General features: G+C 36.6%; 3 protein-coding genes across 5 annotated transcripts; all 3 read right to left on the reverse strand.

The window, feature by feature from the left end:
* Positions 1–2,244: 2,244 nt before the first annotated feature.
* LOC147871240 (uncharacterized) lies at positions 2,245–7,040 on the reverse strand. 2 transcript variants are annotated; one of them, XM_087340393.1, is made up of 2 exons: positions 6,910–7,040; positions 2,245–4,057 (listed from the first exon to the last, which is right to left on the reverse strand). In XM_087340393.1, the coding sequence occupies exon 2, from the start codon at positions 4,055–4,057 to the stop codon at positions 2,720–2,722; it is 1,338 nt and encodes a 445-aa protein (XP_087196519.1). In that variant the 5' UTR covers positions 6,910–7,040; the 3' UTR covers positions 2,245–2,719. The 2 variants fall into 2 exon arrangements, with proteins under 2 accessions (XP_087196519.1, XP_087196520.1); XM_087340394.1 differs by lacking the exon at positions 6,910–7,040 and adding an exon at positions 6,817–6,841.
* Positions 7,041–7,697: 657 nt separating this feature from the next.
* On the reverse strand, positions 7,698–8,639 carry LOC147871241 (uncharacterized). The gene has a single exon (XM_087340604.1). It carries the CDS (start codon positions 8,626–8,628, stop codon positions 7,708–7,710), a length of 921 nt encoding a protein of 306 aa, XP_087196730.1. The 5' UTR covers positions 8,629–8,639; the 3' UTR covers positions 7,698–7,707.
* A 4,431-nt stretch (positions 8,640–13,070) lies between these two features.
* On the reverse strand, positions 13,071–16,914 carry LOC110835037 (uncharacterized). Of its 2 annotated transcripts, none has more exons than XM_087340494.1 (2): positions 16,782–16,914; positions 13,071–14,883 (listed from the first exon to the last, which is right to left on the reverse strand). In XM_087340494.1, the coding sequence occupies exon 2, from the start codon at positions 14,881–14,883 to the stop codon at positions 13,546–13,548; it is 1,338 nt and encodes a 445-aa protein (XP_087196620.1). In that variant the 5' UTR covers positions 16,782–16,914; the 3' UTR covers positions 13,071–13,545. The 2 variants fall into 2 exon arrangements, with proteins under 2 accessions (XP_087196620.1, XP_087196621.1); XM_087340495.1 differs by lacking the exon at positions 16,782–16,914 and adding an exon at positions 16,603–16,761.
* Between the last annotated feature and the right edge of the window lie 2,966 nt (positions 16,915–19,880).

Below are 19,880 nucleotides of genomic sequence, written 5' to 3' on the forward strand. Positions count from 1 at the left end.
TAAATATATAAAAGAATTTTGACTCTTACGTTGTAAACATACGAAATGTATACTCTTTTCGTAAGACACGGTCATAGCATATATTATAGGTATTAAGCAACAAGGAAAACATTTGGACCTAAGAGTGACGAAGTGGTGAATCTACTACAAAACGAATGTCACCTTATATTAATTTATACTCGGCATTGTTGTGTTCTACAATAATGCCGAGTACAACACAAGAATGCCGAGTAAACAAATAACGCTTCACAAGAACGAGATAAACAACTAAAAAGTCAGTCGCATAATCACTGCTCCAGAAGCAGCAGATCACCTCCCAAGTGGGTTGGTCAAGCGTTTTAACCCTCAGTCGGGGGGTTAGATTAGTTTCTTACTCAAGATTTTAAAACGCACGAACTTTATTATTTTACTGTCACACTATTAGGACCGAAACGGGTGAGTAATAATAAATGTGAATAGTTATAAAAGGTGTTAGAAATACTAAAACGTAGACCTGATGATGCTTGATTGAATTCAAACTGTTAAGTTTCACATTATGCCATTGTCCTTCGCTTTTAAGCCTAGTCAACTTAATGCACAAATTCATTGAATTCGTAGGGGATTTGTTAGGTTAATTTAGATCTAGAAATTATAAAACCTCAAATTCAGAGAAAGATATTATAAAGTTGTTTATGTGTCATACCTTAACCGAAATTACTGAAGACGTTTAGCTACTAATTTCCTGGTTTGTACACCGTTGAAGACTGGAGTTGACAAAGGTGTTGGTAACTAACGATTAGACAATAAGATAATGAAGTGGTTGTCAGTTAACTGAATATATTTACAAGTTGAAGGGGGAAGAACAATATTTTATTCTCTCTGTGTTACAACTCTCATTTCATAGGCCTGCATGTTTTTTAATGGCTGAAATTATATGTTGTTTAGTAAATATTAGGCCAATATTTCTTAAAATGAATAAGGGGCTTTTACTCTGAAATTTCACCAGTGCTTTAAGTACGTATTTGCGGGGGCATGAACTAATGCAGATAAGTGAACTGACCGACGATTCACGTCTGAAACGTACAACTTCATACTCGCCGCTATAGGAAATTTAAGTCTTCAGGACTTCATGTCTGCAAAAATTGTCACAAGTTACCTTTCAGTACCAGCAGCATGTGAATCTGCTAAGAAGACCGCGATGAATATTTTTGAAATGTTGCATTAAAATGAATTTAAAGAGGCCTAGAAAAGTGATAATTACTAAAATTACTTCTGCCGCAATTATTCAAATTACCTTGTATACTTATTCTTGCATTAATACTGTGGGGCAGTGATCCCCAACATTTTTGTGCCTACGGGCACATTTGAGAGTTTATGAGATCGTGGCGGCCACGAACCAATTAACAAAGCCAAAGTTTCTTTTCTCTGGACAAATAAGATATGGACACCAAATAATACACAAAACAACACGACGTTTAATGATACAAGAAACCATGCAATCAAAAATACGTACTTTTATAAGTACAATTATTATTACTCAAGTGGGAAGTTAGTGTGAAGTTTGGAACTGCATTTCGTAAGCCAGTTTTTCAAATTTGGAAGTGTAGGATGATGTTGCTGCTCGCAAACAATCGTCAAGACGGGCGTCAGTAAGTAGAGATCTGTGCTTTTAGTTTATAAAGTACATGGTTGAACGGTTTCATTTTTCAGTATAACCACTTTCCGTATCAACGCGGACACCGAAAAAAGCCATGGCGCTCGCGGGCACCGCGTCGGGGACCACTGGTGTAGTGGACTAAAAATCACTGTTATAACGATGTACTTTATATTTGTATTAGAAAAAAGTATTATTTGTGCTTAGGCCCATTAAGTATCTATGGCATGTAAATAAATTCTATTCAATTCTATTATATCCATTATCTTCTCCGTCAAGTAGACTATTTCATATAACTGCTGATGATAAAGACTGTTTTCAGATTTCAAGAAAATATAAGATAGGTGAACCCATGCCTGATAGTAATGTAAGAGAAACCTAGAAATAGAGTCTGAAAAGGAAAACAAATACTTTTCAGTTCATTGTTTTTGTGCGAAAGGTTATACAGTAGATGATTTATTAATGTAACACTATGCTCTGAAACTATTTAAAGAACTGCCTCATCAACGGTCGCACCACTACAACAAAATTATTTATCCAAGTTCAACACACCAGGAAACACACTGGTTTTCATAATGTATTGCAGTCTATTCCCTCAACGAAATTTACCATAAATGTAACACTATTTTTATTCACTACATTCAGACAACCTCTCAGAGTTGGCATAATATATTTATTTTACACAAGATAACACAGAACACCGTATTTAATTCATTATTTTATTTTATATAATAACAATGGTATTCTTTATAATAACATTTTAAAAATGCACATATATCTTACATGCTCCAAAAAGTGTGCACTGCGAATAACATGATGAATCTCATGGTACATTTTTTGAACACAACCAAAATTGGCTCAACAAAATGTAAGTATACGACATATTACAACAAATTTCAACATTTTATATACATTTCTAATTTTCATATTTAAATTTTCAAAAGAAGCCAATAACATATTAATAACAGGTAACTTGTATAAACTTTGTTATAAAAATATGACATAACCGAAGTGGTATCATATAAATAGTGTTCAACTGGCAGGTGTGTTTGTGGGAGGAACCATGTCTCAGAATCTGACAGCAACTCAGTCGCTGTCGAAGTAGAAGCATTGTCTTGGATTTTTATTGCATTTCAGTATTCTGAGAGTAGGCATTTTTGACACTAGATCGTCCAGAATATAGGAATTATAAAAGTGCGTCACATAAAATTCCTTTAAATTAGGTAACATACTTGGTATTAGCCTGAATAGTAGGCCAGAATAATACTTGCCTTCAATTCTTAAGGTCTCTAGTTTACGACAAGTGTTCAACAAGTGTATGAAGTTCTCAGAAATCCCGATACAGGAGGAAATATCGAGAAACTTCAAGTTTGTACATGAACGAGCAATGTTTGATATGAAGGCATCAGTCAAGCTGGAGTTCCTCGAAACGTCAAGGTACTCCAAGTACTTACAAAATCGAATGTTATCCAGTAGTTCGTCTTTCAAAATATTTTCTTGGACGTTCAGATGTTTGAGCTTTGGGCATGCAGGCAACAGGGGAGTCAAAAGAGCTTCGAGCAGGGATCCACCTTGAATTATTTCCAACTTATGAAGATGAGAAAATACGACGTCCTCAAAAACAAGAGGTGAAATGTAAGAGTAATCATCCCGAAAACCGACCAGTTGCAGTGTTTGTAAGTTGGTTAGGTTTGCCAGATACGCAACGTTGATAGGAGGTCCACAGTACTGAGTATCACATATGAACAGGTATCTCAACTCCTTACATGTACAGATCAATTTAAATGTATCTGCATCGACGTCACAGTTTACACTAAATGTCTTAATTTCATTTCTCTTCTTGTTTATGACCGAATGCACCTTGCTGTTAGGGACTGGACTTAACACTTCAATGTCAGGAATGTAGCCGATGCTGGGGCTTAGGATGAACTCATTTGTGTAAAGGCCTTCCTTAGTCAACATGTTAACAGAACTCCGACTGTGGAACATTCCATAAAGCTGAGCATAATCCAAGCTTAACCGTGATTCACTTGCGACAACGTCAAAGCATTCCATGTTTGGGAACGTAAGCAACATGTCTGTTATACTGTTCTTATTAGTTCCTACTTTATTTCTTATAATTACACTTTTAATATCGTGGCAATGTTCACGCATTGTATTTATGATCATGCTGGTATCCCTTTCGTGATTTAGAACGAAAGATGTAAGTTGTGGCATCTCTTTTATGTAGGAGAGAAGATCGGGGTCTGACATATGATACGATGGCCTGAAAGTGACCATTCTCCACAGAGCGCCTGTGTAAGTTATGTCACTCCAGCGTGTACAGGTCTTACGCACTTTGTCCACCAAATCCTCAGGGCTCAAGTAAGAGAATATTTCTGTCAGCATTTCATCGGGCAGATTCAAAATACTTTCGCTTTCCATCTGCAACATGTGAAAGAACGTTGATAAATAACTGTAACTCGTAGTTGATATCAAATTTGGCACAAATCAGGGTTCATTCTGAAGCAAAAAATTGCCAGCATTAATAAGACTAGAAAAACGCGTTTTAGTCGTGTATAAAATTGTTCTTTTGGGCTTTGTCCATTGTCAAAATTATTTCGTTATAAAATCACTACGTTCCGAAAGCCGGATCTACGACTACTTGTTCATAATGAAAAAGTAGTCAGAAAATCAGTTTCTTCCCCCTCCGGTACCCACTACCAAAGCCTTCCGTGTTTTTGAAAGGATCACTAATTCAATCGACTTACAGAATTTCTGATGCTAAATGAACAAATGTTTCTTCAAATAAAATATAAGTAGATGTAAAGATCAAATTTGCTAATGAAAGAATCTACACTGACATCTACTAAACAATTAACTTTTAATTTACGCAATAAATTGTTATTTTCGTCCATTGACTTTCCAAAGCACTCCTAAAAATTAAATCTTGAATAAGCAACTTGGAATTATTTTCTGGAAAAACTCTACAGGGAATAATAAAAAGTATTTTACACCTAAAAAAGATAATGGCACGCACTCAAGGTAGAACCTCGAAATCTAATTCTTCCACCAGTCTTCGAATTCTTGCTCTCTGTCATAACTTATAGTGAACAATAAAGAATTTCTAGAAAACTCAAATATCTACAATATAAGTACAAGATACATACATACAAACATAACTTTTATACACAAAACACTAAACTCGATAAATATCGAAAAGGACTTTGATGTACTGGAATTAAGGTATTCAATATCACCCCCCCCCCCCCCATAAGAAGTCTGAATCATGAAAGAAAGAAGTTTAAGCCAGCACTAAACAGTATCTTCTATCTCACTCCTACTCTATAGAAGAATTTACCTCGACCAAGAATTCTCAGCCGCTATAAAAACACGTAAACAATAGCAGGCATGCTTCCTTGTGTAACTGTTTTTGCTGTATTACTGTAGTTGACTGTAAATTACTGTTTATTTATTTCGTATCCAAATATACACCATTCAAAGTAGAAATAATTAAATAGAGTACTCTTAATAACATAGAGATAAAAAAGAATGTGGGGGAAAATTTAGTATAGAATAAATATAAAAGTAAATTTACAACATATATACAAACTATATTTGAATCGAATATCGGGCATGAAGAATGGCAGTGTCTGTACATGTAGCCATATCTTCGCTTGTGGAGGGAGAATCTAAGATGGGGCAAGCCAAGAGGTGATCCATTGTCTGTGTTTGTCCACAGGAACACTAGTCAGACACATAAGGATATCCCCACCTCAATAGGTTTGCAGCACACCTGCCAGTATAGGTAAGGAGTCTGTTTACAGTTTTCAGCTAGGCCTTTCTAATTCTGTTATAACTACGACGTGCGATCAGAAAGTTTCAAGACTGTGTCAATAGAGGACGAACCGGATGTAGGACGAGCTTCTGCCGCTAGGGGGGAGTGAGGCCTACATTCATAGTGAATCAGTGTGCCAGCCAGTATCATCGAATTAGCATTTGTTTCTTAGTTACGGGCGTTTTGGTTAGTGCATTACACCGACCCTCCTGCGATTTCGGAATGGCGGATTTTCAAATTTTGCCAAAGACTCGCCAAAACAGGTACGGAAACCTATGAAATACTAAAGCAAGCATTTGGGGAGTCCGCAATGGGTCGTGCACAAACTTTTGTGTGGCATTCACGTTTTAAAAATGGCCGAACCTCTGTCGATGATGACGAGCGTTCTGGACGACCATCTTCGAGCACAACGCCCGAAAATGTTACGAAGATTCGGCAGGCCATTCATGAAGATCGACGTCGTACCATCAGCGACTTGTGCGACATTGTTGGGATAGGCTATGGGACCTGTCAGCTGATTCTAAAGGAAGAACTCCACATACGACGCATCATGACAACGCGCCAGCACACACCGCCCTCAAAGTTCGGCAGTTTTTCGCCTCAAACACCACGGCCGTCATCCTGCACCCTCCTTATTCGCCGGATTTAGCTCCGTGTGACTTCTTCCTCTTCCCAAAGATAAAAATTCAGCTAAAGGAAAGGAGATTTGAGACGATAGAAGAGATTCAGGCAGAATCGCAGATGGTGCTTGACAGGCTGACAAAGAAAGATTTCCAGAGATGCTTCCAGGTTTGGCAGCGGCGCTGGGATCGTTGTATTCACTCCCAGTGGAACTACTTCGAGGGTGATGAATAAATTTAATACCTGAGATAAGTGTACGGGTTTTTATAGGCGCAGTCTTGAAACTTTCTGATCGCACCTCGTATGTAACTCATCTTTGTATTAGAAATAAGTATCATATTTGTTTTATGACCTGTTCTACATCCTTGGCTTGGGCCTACGAAGGATCTATGGCATATAAAATTCTTTTCTATTCTGGAATATCGTTGAGTCAAGGAGAACGCAAGTCTGCAATATGAAACGTTTACAGAATCCTTTCATTCCTTAACTGCGGTGTTCATACTCAAATAGCTTTCATTCATCAGCACCTTGTCTACCACTAAACAACAGCTCCGTTTTATTGGAGGAATAAATGAAATTAGTTTACAAAGAATACGCGTTGACCTGGAAAATTAGGACCGGCACGTTATCCAAATTTCGTAAAAACTCTTATATTTTACATTTACATTTCTTATAAATAAATGTAGCCACACGAGATGTAGTCTACCTATTTCTTCTATTAACAGTTCTTACAAATTACACACACACTGATTTGAAGATAGACATCGTAAATGTGCTTCTTTGCGTTCCTATTACTTGACTATCTAAATCACCGAAACATATCAGTTTGACTGTGTACCTGCACCGTCGCCAAAATTACGGAGAGAAGTGAAGAGATGTTAGTTGATCCGACTTCAGCAGCAAACTAAAGCAAGAAATTAATGGACTTGTTGCTAGCTTCGTGCTGATCGATTTATTTGATGTTATCGATACTAATGAAGAACGTTCACTTACTGCGGAGTAGTTCTAGAAATTTCTTTGACGTGGAGCAACTCATACGACATACAGGACGGAGTCATTCTTGTGAGGCTAACAGTCCCTCAGCTAATGAAGAAGTTCCCCGACTTTATAGAAACTGGAGATTCATTACGTGCACACAAAAGTCTGGAAATAGACGCAACTTCAATCCACCTCGTACCCTATTTCCCGAGAGTCACGGACAAACGATTAGAACTCCTGCTTTTGGTTCGGGAGATTCCAGAATGGACCCACGGACTGCTATCGTGACAGGAGTTTAGTGGTAATCCTCAGTCCCTCAAGGCTCATATTGAGATAATACATTAAATAGGTCATAACCACTTTCCTATACATCGTTTGAAGATTAAACTTAACGTTCCACGGTGTAGCTGGAACAGCGTAGTTAAATCAAGAATCAATCAGAAACTTTCTCTTTAAGATAAGTCTAACTTTTGCCCTCCGAACTACACTTAGGTCTCGTTAGTGATCTTTTCCTTCCAGGCCTCATGTTTATAAAACTCAATTATTATTTGCTTTTATATAATAATATGTTAAAACGTAATTTTATAATAAATATTGTAACGTGGGGCGGTCTTGCGACCCCGGATTGTCAACCCTGATTTATTCACATCAAATTAAATCAGTTACAGAAGTCTGCACATTCAGTCAACTCTGGGCAAACACTCAACATTACTCTTAAAAATCTTCGAAGCATTTTTCCGGAATTGATAATTTCGAGTTTAACCAAACGTGGAAATTCAACACTTTCGTAAGACATATTCCACTTTGTCATTGAATTATACATACACAATATCTGCAAAGTATCTAAACGCTTTAAAATGCTGAGGGGTTCAAAATCAATTTCTATTTCGTCCGTGGTTTCGTTATCTATGAACAGGTACGCCAAGTTTTTACAGTACGAAATTAAATTTAAAATGTGCGACGTTAATTTACAAACTAATCCTATGGTTTGTAATTCATTTACTCTTTCGCTTAGAGTTTTCTTGACGTCCGCTTCCAGTAAAGTTAAGCTGCTCGTATGCGTGGGATCCTCATGACCGAGTGACTTGATCATCGTCCATGAAATCGATCTGAAACTGATGTTTCTGAAAACTGTAAGATCATTGAACGTGTTCGCTTTTCCAGATAATTTAGCGTAATCCATGCTGAATTGTGAGTGAGGAATAGAAACGTCTAGAAGTTCCATATTTGGGAACTTCCTCAACAGTTCTTCCACCTTGTTCAAGCTGGGTCCCAGTTTCCGCTCCATGACTACACGCCTGAGGTCAGTACAGTGGTGACACAACGCGGTCACAATTTTGTCTACAATCTTTTCGTGGCGCAGACGGAAAGACCACAAGTTCTGCATGTTCTTAAGATAGTGCGCAATGTCTTCTTCAGACAGTGTGATTGCCGGTGTGAAGGTGATGTGCCTCCACAAGCAAACCCTCTGAGAGACCATCATCCAGCGTGTGTCAACATGGCGGACTGACGTGGCCAAGTCTTCGGCACTCAAATAGGAAAAGATCTCTAAAAGACAATCTTCTGGCAAATTATTCATTGTAACAGTCGATATCTGCAACAGTCAGACACATGCGATAAGGTCTCTGAAATATGCATATTCAGCTTCAAATGTTATTCGTATTTCAACATAATTCAGTCAACCCTGATAGTAGCAAAAGCTGGTATCTTACCATTTGAACTACTTTATCCCCTGTTTGAAATAATCGGCTCCTTTCAATCTGGAATCCTAAAAACTCTCCCCTTCTCACAATTTACAAGTTTCTGGTATTTATGCTGTAAGGCTACGAAACTTTGACATTCAAAAATAAAACAAGATACAGTGGAAAATGTTAAAGTATTCGTTGATGAATTCGAAAATTTGTTTGTTGCTCACTTTCCGAAAAACAAATATTAAATATACAGTAAAACCCCTCTAGTTGGACACCCCTATATCCTGGACACCCCTTTATATTGGACACTTTTAATTGGAACCTGCGAATATCCTATAATTTTACATGTCCACAATATCCTATATCATGGACACCCCTTTATCCTGGAACTTGAACACCTCTTTTGTTGTAAGTTGGACAGGTTCATGCACTTAACGTCGATGCTTTTCAGGGAAAGTTTTTCAGTTACATATTTTGTTATTTTGAATTTCTGACTGATGAATGCCTCCTCTCTAGAGGATTGTCTTATGGACATTGAACCCAGCATTGGAATGCATTGCACGTGTTTAACTATTCTTTTGCTGAACCCTTAACTGGACTACAGTTTTGCAGAAGACACAGTTTTAACTTCGTCAGTAATGTTCTTGCATTTGAGTTCAGACTGTGTTAACAGAAAAGGAATTTTTCTTTTTGCGATGGGGAAGCGAAAATTAGTGGAATTAACTTTAGAAAATGTTATTGAGGCTGGGGTGTAATGGGCAATGCATGGGAGTGGGCTTCAAAAGATTATTATTAATATTATTGTCATTAATTCTTAATTTAAGTAAGCCTACAGAAGTTAGTGTATGTAAGTAAATAGACTATATTGTCATTAGACCACAATCCCTCTATCTTGGACACCTCTGTAAGTTGGACACATTTTCGTGGAACCCCAAGTGTCCAACTTAGAGAGGTTTTACTGTATAAAAGAATTTTGACTCTTAAGTTGTAAACCTACGAAATGTATTCTCCTTTCGTAAGACACGATCATAGCATATATTACAGGTATTAAGCAACAAGGAAAACATAATGGATGTGGAATGGAATGGAATAAAATTCAGAACGAGGAAATGACCGTTCACACAAGAGCACGAATAAAAGGAATTTTATGATAGGTCCCCGAAGTTTACCGCTAGTATATCAACAAACTGGGTTCTTTAAAATTGTTATACTACTATCACCATAGTTATCAAATAAATTATTTACTTATTTGTGTCAGTAGTAGTAATGTCGAATGATTTGGATAATGAATTGCAAAAGGTATGGAAGTAAGCGGTCTTGTCAAAATATAAGGTAATGTCCTGGAATTTGCCTGGAGAGACAGAGGAAAATCACGAAAACCTCAGTCAGGATAATAGGTCTACTGGATGAGATTTGATCCCGAATACGAAGCAGGATTATTAAAAACTCGGCTGCGACTTTTGGGACATATTATTTTAATCCTAGTAACTAAATTATTATTATTATCGTTAAAACTTGTTATTGCCATAAACAATGCTGTAATTGCTTTCATTAGAATTGTCATAATTAACTAGTGGTTGTGGAGTCACATATTATGACGTACTGTGTCCTTAAGAAACTTCTGGCGTCAAAATGGGGCAAATAGAGGACATCGCTTGCTGGGAATCCGTCAGGCGTGAGATTCAACCTTTCTAATTATTATTTGAAAATGTTTAAACATTACACATTTAACGCTACTGATTTTTACCTGCATTTTGAAACATTTCTGCCTATCACATTCACATCCGATTGCAGGGGCTCTGTACCTTAATAATACGATGACCAGTAGTGATAAAGCTAGTTTATTCAACGGGGACGAGTCCTTGGGAAGGTAACAGTCGTTCAGCTGGTACAAAATACTGTCTTTACTAGAACCCAAGAGTTCATTACCATGGTCACAACAACCGCCACTTGTGTCTAACTTGAACCAATTTAATTCAATCCACGCCCTTACACCGTATAACACGAAAACATATTTTAATATTATCGTCGTATCTCTATCCAGTTCTTCCGATCGGTCTCTTCTATTCAGGATTCCGATCAGAATTTCGTATGCATTTCTAACAGGACTAGTCTTTCTCATCTTCCTTGATTTAATATTTTTTCAAACAGCATCGAAAGTAAAAACAAAAAATAGATCTGTCCCACTATTCGCTATGTAGGCGCTTGGGGGGGGAGAGAAGTTATTTGCAGTTTTAATTTGTTTACATATGCATTTCGGCCCCCATACACCATCTTTAGTTTTACTCACTGGTGCCTCACATTTGATCCTAATATGCCTCACATTGTATATTTATGACATAATCATTTCCCTGCCCATGTTATATAATCCCATTACTGTATAGTATATAAATTAAAATCACCACGTTTACTAATTATTTATAGATTAAAACTTTGTTTAAAGACATATTAATGTCAGATAGTTACATGCTAAAATCCACCATGTCCCTTCAATACCTACGAACATTATTATTTAACTGTCACACTATTAGGACCAGTACGGGTGATAATAATAAATGTGAATAGTTATAAAAGGTTTTAGAAATACTAAATCGTAGACGTGATGATGCTTGATTGAATTCAAACTGTTAAGTTTCACATTATGCCATTCTCCTTCGCTTTTAAGCCTAGTCAACTTAAAGCACAAATTCATTGAATTCGTAGGGGATTTGTTAGGTTAATTTAGATCTAGAAATTAAACAAACCTCAAATTCAGAGAAAAATATCGTAAAGTTGTTAATGTGTCATACTTTAACCGAAATTACTGAAGACGTTAACCTACCAATTTCCTTGTTTGTACACCCTTGAAGACTGGAGTTGACAAAGGCGTGGGTATCTAACGATTAGATCATAAGCCAATGAAGTGGTTGTCAGTTAACTGAATATATTTACAAGTTGAAGAGGGAAGAACAATATTTTATTCTCTCTGTGTTACAACTCTCATTTCATAGGCCTGCATATTATTTTAATGGCTGAAATTATATGTTGTTTGGTAAATAAGAGTAAGGGGCTTTTACTCTGAAATTTCACCATTGCTTTACGTACGTATTTGCGAGGGCATGAACTAATGCAGATAAGTGAACTGACCGACGATTCACGTCTGAAACGTATAACTTCATACTCGCCGCTATAGGAAATTTAAGTCTTCAGAACTTCATGTCTGCAAAAATTGTGACAAGTCACCTTTCAGTACCAGCAGCATGTGAGTCTGCCAAAGAAGACAGCCATGAATATTTTTGGAAAGTTGCATTAAAATGAATTTAAAGTGGCCTAGAAAAGTGATAATCACTAAAATTACTTCTGTTGCAATTATTCAAATTAACTTGTATACTTATTCTTGCATTAATACTGTGGGGCAGGGGTCCCCAACATTTTTGTGCCTACGGGCACATTTGAGAGTTTATGAGATCGTGGCGGGCACCAACCAATTAAGAAAGCCAAAGTTTCTTTTCTCTGGACAAGTAAGATATGAACACCAAATAATACACAAAACAACACGACGTTTAATGATACAAGAAACCACGCAATCAAAAGTACGTACTTTTATAAGTACAATTACTATTACTCAAGTGGGAAGTTAGTGTGAAGTTTGGAACTGCATTTCGTAGGCAAGTTTTTCAAATTTGGAAGTGTAGGATGATGTTGCTGCTCGCAAACAATCGTCAAGATGAGCATTAGTTAGTCGAGATCTGTGCTTCGTGTTTATAATGTTCATGGTTGAACGTCCTTCATTATTCAGTATAACCTCTTTCCGTATCAACGCGGGCACCGAAAAAAGCCGTGGCGCCCGAGGGCACCGTGTCGGGGACCACTGGTGTAGTGGACTAAAAATCAATGTTATAACGATGTACTTTATATTTGTATTAGAAAAAAATATTATTTGTGCTTAGGCCTATTAAGTATCTATGGCATGTAAATAAATTCTATTTAATTCTGTTATATCCATTATCTTCTCCGTCAAGTAGACTATTTCATATAACTGCTAATAAAGACTGTCTTCAGATTTTAAGGAAATATAAGATAGATGAACCCATGCCTGATAGTAATGTAAGAGAAACCTAGAAATAGAGTCTGAAAAAGAAAACAAATACTTTTCAGTTCATTGCTTTTGTGCGAAAGGTTATACAGTAGATGATTTATTAATTTAATACTATGTTGTGAAATTATTTAAAGAACTGCCTCATCAACGGTCGCACCACTACAACAAAATTATTTATCCAAGTTCAACACACCAGGAAACACACTGGTTTTCATAATGTATTGCAGTCTATTCCCTCAACGAAATTTACCATAAATGTAACACTATTTTTATTCACTACATTCAGACAACCTCTCAGAGTTGGCATAATATATTTATTTTACACAAGATAACACAGAACACCGTATTTAATTCATTATTTTATTTTATATAATAACAATGGTATTCTTTATAATAACATTTTAATAATCCACATACATCTTACATGCTCCAAAAAGTGTGCACTGCGAATAACATGATGAATCTCATGGTACATTTTTTGAACAGAACCAAAATTGGTTCAACAAAATGTAAGTATACGACATATTACAACAAATTTCAACATTTTATATACATTTCTAATTTTCATATTTAAATTTTCAAAAGAAGCCAATATCATAATAATAACAGATAACATGTATAAACTTTGTTATAAAAATATGACATAACCGTAGTGATATCATATTAATAGCGTTCAACTATCAGTTGTGTTTGTGGGAGGAACCATGTCTCAGAATCTGACAGCAACTCAGTCGCTGTCGTTGTAGTAGCATTGATTTGCATGTTTATTGCATTTCAATATTCTGAGAGTAGGCATTCTTGACACTAGATCGTCCAGAATATTGGAATTATAAAAGTGCGTCACATAAAATTCCTTTAAATTAGGTAACATAACTGGTATTAGCCTGAATGATAAGCCAGAATAATACTTCCCTTCAATTCTTAAGGTCTCTAGTTTACGACAAGTGTTCAACAAGTATATGAAGTTCTCAGAAATCCCGATACAGGAGGAAATATCGAGAAACTTCAAGTTTGTACATGAACGAGCAATGTTTGATATGAAGGCATCAGTCAAGCAGCAATTCCTCGAAATGTCAAGGTACTCTAAGTACTTGCAAAATCGAATGTTATCCAGTAGTTCGTCTTTCAAAATATTTTCTTGGACGTTCAGATGTTTGAGCTTTGGGCATGCAGGCAACAGGGGAGTCAAAAGCGCTTCGAGCAGGGATCCACCTTCAATTATTTCCAACTTATTAAGATGAGAAAATACGACGTCCGCAAAAACAAGAGGTGAAATGTAAGAGTAAACATCCCGAAAACCGACCAGTTGCAGTGTTTGTAAGTTGGTTAGGTTTGCCAGAGACGCAACGTTGATAGTAGGTCCATGGTACTGAGTATCACATATGAACAGGTGTCTCAACTCCTTACATGTACAGATCAATTTAAATGTATCTGCATCGACGTCACAGTTTACACTAAATGTCTTAATTTCATTTCTCTTCTTCTTTATGACCGAATGCACCTTGCTGTTGGGGACTGAACGAAAAACTTCAATGTCAGGAATGTAGCCGATGCTGGGGCTTAGGATGAAATCATCTGTGTGTGAGCCTTCCTTAGTCAACATGTTAACAGAACTCCGACTGTGGAACATTCCATAAAGCTGAGCATAATCCAAGCTTAACCGTGATTCACTTGCGACAACGTCAAAGCATTCCATGTTTGGGAACGTAAGCAACATGTCTGTTATACTGTTCTTATTAGTTCCTACTTTATTTCTTATAATTACACTTTTAATATCGTGGCAATGTTCACGCATCGTATTTATGATCATGCTGGTATCCCTTTCGTGATTTAGAACGAAAGACCTAAGTTGTGGCATCTCTTTTATGTAGGAGAGAAGATCGGGGTCTGACATTTGATAAGATGGCCTGAAAGTGACCATTCTCCACAGAACGTCTGTGTAAGTTATGTCCCTCCAGCGTGTACAGGTCTTACGTACTTTGTCCACCAAATCCTCAGGGCTCAAGTAAGAGAATATTTCTGTCAGCATTTCTTCGGGCAGATTCAAAATACTTTCGCTTCCCATCTGCAACATGTGAAAGAACGTTGATAAATACCTGTAACTCGTAGTTGATTTTAAATTTGGCACAAATCAGGGTTCATTCTAAAGCAAAAAATTGTCAGCATTAATAAGACTAAAAAAACGCGATTTAGTCGTGTATAAAATTGTTCTTTTGGGCTTTGTTCATTGTCTAAATCATTTCGTTATAAAATCACTACGTTCCGAAAGCCGGATCTACGACTACTTGTTCATAATGAAAGAGTAGTCAGAAAATCAGTTTCTTCCCCCTCCTGTACCCAATACCAAAGCCTTCCGTGTTTTTGATAGGATCACTAATTCAATCGACTTACAGAATTTCTGATGCTAAATGAACAAATGTTTCTTCAAATAAAATATAAGTAGATGTAAAGATCAAATTTGCTAATGAAAGAATCTACACTGACATCTACTAAACAATTAACTTTTAAATCTACACAATAAATTGTTATTTTCGTCCATTGACTTTCCAAAGAACATATAAAAATGAAATCTTGAATAAGCAACTTGGAATTATTTTCTGGAAAAACTCTACAGGGAATAATAAAAAGTATTTTACACCCAAAAGAAATAAAGGCACGCACTCAAGGTAGAACCTCGAAATCTAATTCTTCCACCAGTCTTCGAATTCTTGCTCTCTGTCATAACTTATAGTGAACAATAAAGAATTTCTAGAAAACTCAAATATCTACAATATAAGTACAAGATACATACATACAAACATAACTTTTATACACAAAACACTAAACTCGATAAATATCGAAAAGGACTTTGATGTACTGGAATTAAGGTATTCAATATCACCCCAACCCCCCCATAAGAAGTCTGAATCATGAAAGAAAGAAGTTTAAGCCAGCACTAAAGAGTATCTTCTATCTCACTCCTACTCCATAGAAGAATTTACCTCGACCAAGAATTCTCAGTCGCTATAAAACACCTAAACAATAGCAGGTTTGCTTCCGTGTGTAACTGTTTTTGCTGTATTACTGTAGTTGACTGTAAATTACTGTTTATTTATTTCGTATCCAAATATACACCATTCAAAGTAGAAATCATTGAACAGAGTACTATTAATAACATAGAGATAAAAAAGGATGTGGGGGAAAATTTAGTATAGAATAAATATAAAAGTAAATTTACAACATATATACAAACTATATTTGAATCGAATATCGGGCATGAGGAATGGCAGTGTCTGTACATGTAGCCAAATCTTCGCTTGTGCAGGGAGAATCCAAGATGGGGCAAGCCGGGAGGTGGCCCACCTCAATAGGTTTGCCGCACACCTGCCAGTGTAGGTACGGAGTCTGTTTACAGTTTTCAGGTAGGCCAGTCTAATTCTGTTATAACTATGTGACTCATTTTTGTATTAGAAATAAGTATCATATTTGTTTTATGACCTGTTCTACATCCTTGGCTTGGGCCTACGAAAGATCTATGGCATGTAAAATTCTAATCTATTCTGGAATATCGTTCAGTCAAGGAGAACGCAAGTCTGCAATATGAAACGTTTACAGAATCCTTTCATTCCTTAACTGCGGTGTTCATACTCAAATAGCTTTCATTTATCAGCACCTTGTCTACCACTAAACAACGGCTCCGTTTTATTGGAGGAATAAATTAAATTAGTTTACAAAGAATCTGCGTTGAGCTGGAAAATTAGGACCGGCACGTTATCCAAATTTCGTAAAAAATCTTACATTTTACCTTTATATTTCTTATAAATAAACGTAGCCACACGAGGTGTAGTCTACCTATTTCTTCTATTAACAGTTCTTACAAATTACACACACACTGATTTGAAGATAGACATCGTAAATGTGCTTCTTTGCGTTCCTATTATTTGACTATCTAAATCACCGAAACATATCAGTTTGACTGTGTACCTGCACCGTCGCCAAAATTACGGAGAGAAGTGAAGAGATGTTAGTTGATCCGACTTCAGCAGCAAACTAAAGCAAGAAATTAATGGACTTGTTGCTAGCTTCGTGCTGATCGATTTATTTGATGTTATCGATACTAATGAAGAACGTTCACTTACTGCGGAGTAGTTCTAGAAATTTCTTTGACGTGGAGCAACTCATACGACATACAGGACGGAGTCATTCTTGTGAGGCTAACAGTCCCTCAGCTAGTGAAGAAGTTCCCCGACTTTATAGAAACTGGAATTCATTACGCGCACACAAAAGTCTGGAAATAGACCCAACTTCAATCCACTTCAATCCACCTCGTATGAACAGAATAGACCCACGGACTGCTATCGTGACAGGATTTTAGTAGTAATCCTCAGTTCCTCAAGGCACATATTGAGATAGTACATTAAATAGGTCATAACCACTTTCATATACATCGTTCGAAGATTAAACTTAACGTTCCACGGTGTAGCTGGAACAGCGTAGTTAAATCAAGAATCAATCAGAAACTTTCTCTTTAAGATAAATCTAACTTTTGCCCTCCGAACTTTACTTAGGTCTCGTTAGTGATCTTTTCCTTCCAGGCTTTATGTTTATAAAACTCTATTATTATTGGTTTTGTATAATAATATGATAAAACGTAATTTTATAATAAATATTGTAACGTGGGGCGGTCTTGCGACCCTGGATTGTCAACCCTGATTTATTCACATCAAATTAAATCAGTTACAGAAGTCTGCACATTCAGTCAACTCTGGGCAAACACTCAACAGTACTCTTAAAATCCTACGAAGCACCTTACCGGAATTGACAATTTCCAGTTTAACCAAACGTGAAAATTCAACACTTTCATAAGACATATTCCACTTTGTCATTGAATTATGCATACACAATATCTGCAAAGTATCTAAACGCTTTAAAATGCTGAGGGGCTGAAAATCAATTTCTATTTCGTCCGTGGTTTCGTTATCTATGAACAGGTACGCCAAGTTTTTACAGTACGAAATTAATTTTAAAATGTGCGACGTTAATTTACAAACTAATCCTATGGTTTGTAATTCATTTACTCTTTCGCATAGAGTTTTCTTGATGTCCGCTTCCAGTAAAGTTAAGCTGCTCGTATGAGTGGGATCCTCATGACTGAGTGACTTGATCATCGTCCATGAAATCGATCTGAAACTGATGTTTCTGAAGACTGTAAGATCATTGAACGTGTTCGCTTTTCCAGATAATTTAGCGTAATCCATGCTGAATTGTGAGTGAGGAATAGAAACGTCTAGAAGTTCCATATTTGGGAACTTCCTCAAGAGTTCTTCTACCTTGTTCAAGCTGGGTCCCAGTTTCCGCTCCATGACTACAGGCCTGAGGTCAGTACAGTGGTGAAACAACGCGGTCACAATTTTGTCTACAATCTTTTCGTGGCGCAGACGGAAAGACCACAAGTTCGGCATGTTCTTAAGATAGTGCGCAATGTCTTCTTCAGACAGTGTGATTGCCGGTGTGAAGGTGATGTGCCTCCACAAGCAAACCCTCTGAGAGACCATCAACCAGCGTGTGTCATCATGGCGGACTAACGTGGCCAAGTCTTCGGCACTCAAATAAGAAAAGATCTCTAAAAGACAATCTTCTGGCAAGTTATTCATTGTAACAGTCGATATCTGCAACAGTCAGACACACGCGATAAGGTCTCTGAAATATTCATATTCAGCTTCAAATGTTATTCATATTTCAACATAATTCAGTCAAACCTGATAGTAGCAAAAGCTGGTATCTTACCATTTGAACTACTTTATCCCCTGTTTGAAATAATCGGCTCCTTTCAATCTGGAATCCTAAAAACTCTCCCCTTCTCACAATTTACAAGTTTCTGGTATTTATGCTGTAAGGCTACGAAACTTTGACATTCAAAAATAAAACAAGATACAGTGGAAAATGTTAAAGTATTCGTTGATGAATTCGAAAATTTGTTTGTTGCTCACTTTCCGAAAAACAAATATTAAATATATAAAAGTATTTTGACTCTTAAGTTGTAAACATACGAAATGTATTCTCTTTTCGTAAGACACGGTCATAGCATATATTACAGGTATTAAGCAACAAGGAAAACATTAGAACCTAAGAGTGGCGAAGTGGTGAATCTACTATAAAACAAATGTCACCTTATATTTGTTTATACTCGGCATTGTTGTGTTCCACAACAATGCCGAGTAAACAAATAACGCTTCACAAGAACGAGATCCAACATCTACCAAGTCAGTCGCATGATCACTGCTCCAGAAGCAGCACATCGCCTCCGAAGGGGGTTGGTCAAGTGTTTTAACCCCCTTTCGGGGGGTTAGATTAGTTTCTTACTCAAGATTTTAAAACGCACGAACTTTATTATTTTACTGTCACACTATTAGGACCGAAACGGGTGAGTAATAATAAATGTGAATAGTTATAAAAGGTGTTAGAAATACTAAAACGTAGACCTGATAATGTTTGATTGAATTCAAACTGTTAAGTTTCACATTATGCCATTCTCCTTCGCTTTTAAGCCTAGTCAACTTAATGCACAAATTCATTGAATTCGTAGGGGATTTGTTAGGTTAATTTAGATCTAGAAATTAAAAAACCTCAAATTCAGTGAAAGATATTGTAAAGTTGTTTATGTGTCATACCTTAACCGAACTTACTGAAGACGTTTAGCTAGTAATTTCCTGGTTTGTACACCCTTGAAGACTGGAGTTGACAAAGGCGTGGGTAACTAACGATTAGATCATAAGATAATGAAGTGGTTGTCAGTTAACTGAATATATTTACAAGTTGAAGGGGGAAGAACAATATTTTATTCTCTCTGTGTTACAACTCTCATTTCATAGGCCTGCATGTTTTTTAATGGCTGAAATTATATGTTGTTTGGTAAATATTAGGCCAATATTTCTTAAAATGAGTAAGGGGCTTTTACTCTGAAATTTCACCAGTGTTTTAAGTACGTATTTGCGAGGGCATGAACTAATGCAGATAAGTGAACTGACCGACGATTCACGTATGAAACGTACAACTTCATACTCGCCAATGTTGGAATTTTCA

The sequence above is a fragment of the Zootermopsis nevadensis genome, unplaced genomic scaffold, assembly GCF_977971745.1.
Source record: "Zootermopsis nevadensis isolate Lab colony 2312 unplaced genomic scaffold, Znev_1.0 Znev_ptg000061l, whole genome shotgun sequence".
Classification (NCBI taxonomy): Eukaryota; Metazoa; Arthropoda; class Insecta; order Blattodea; family Termopsidae; genus Zootermopsis; species Zootermopsis nevadensis.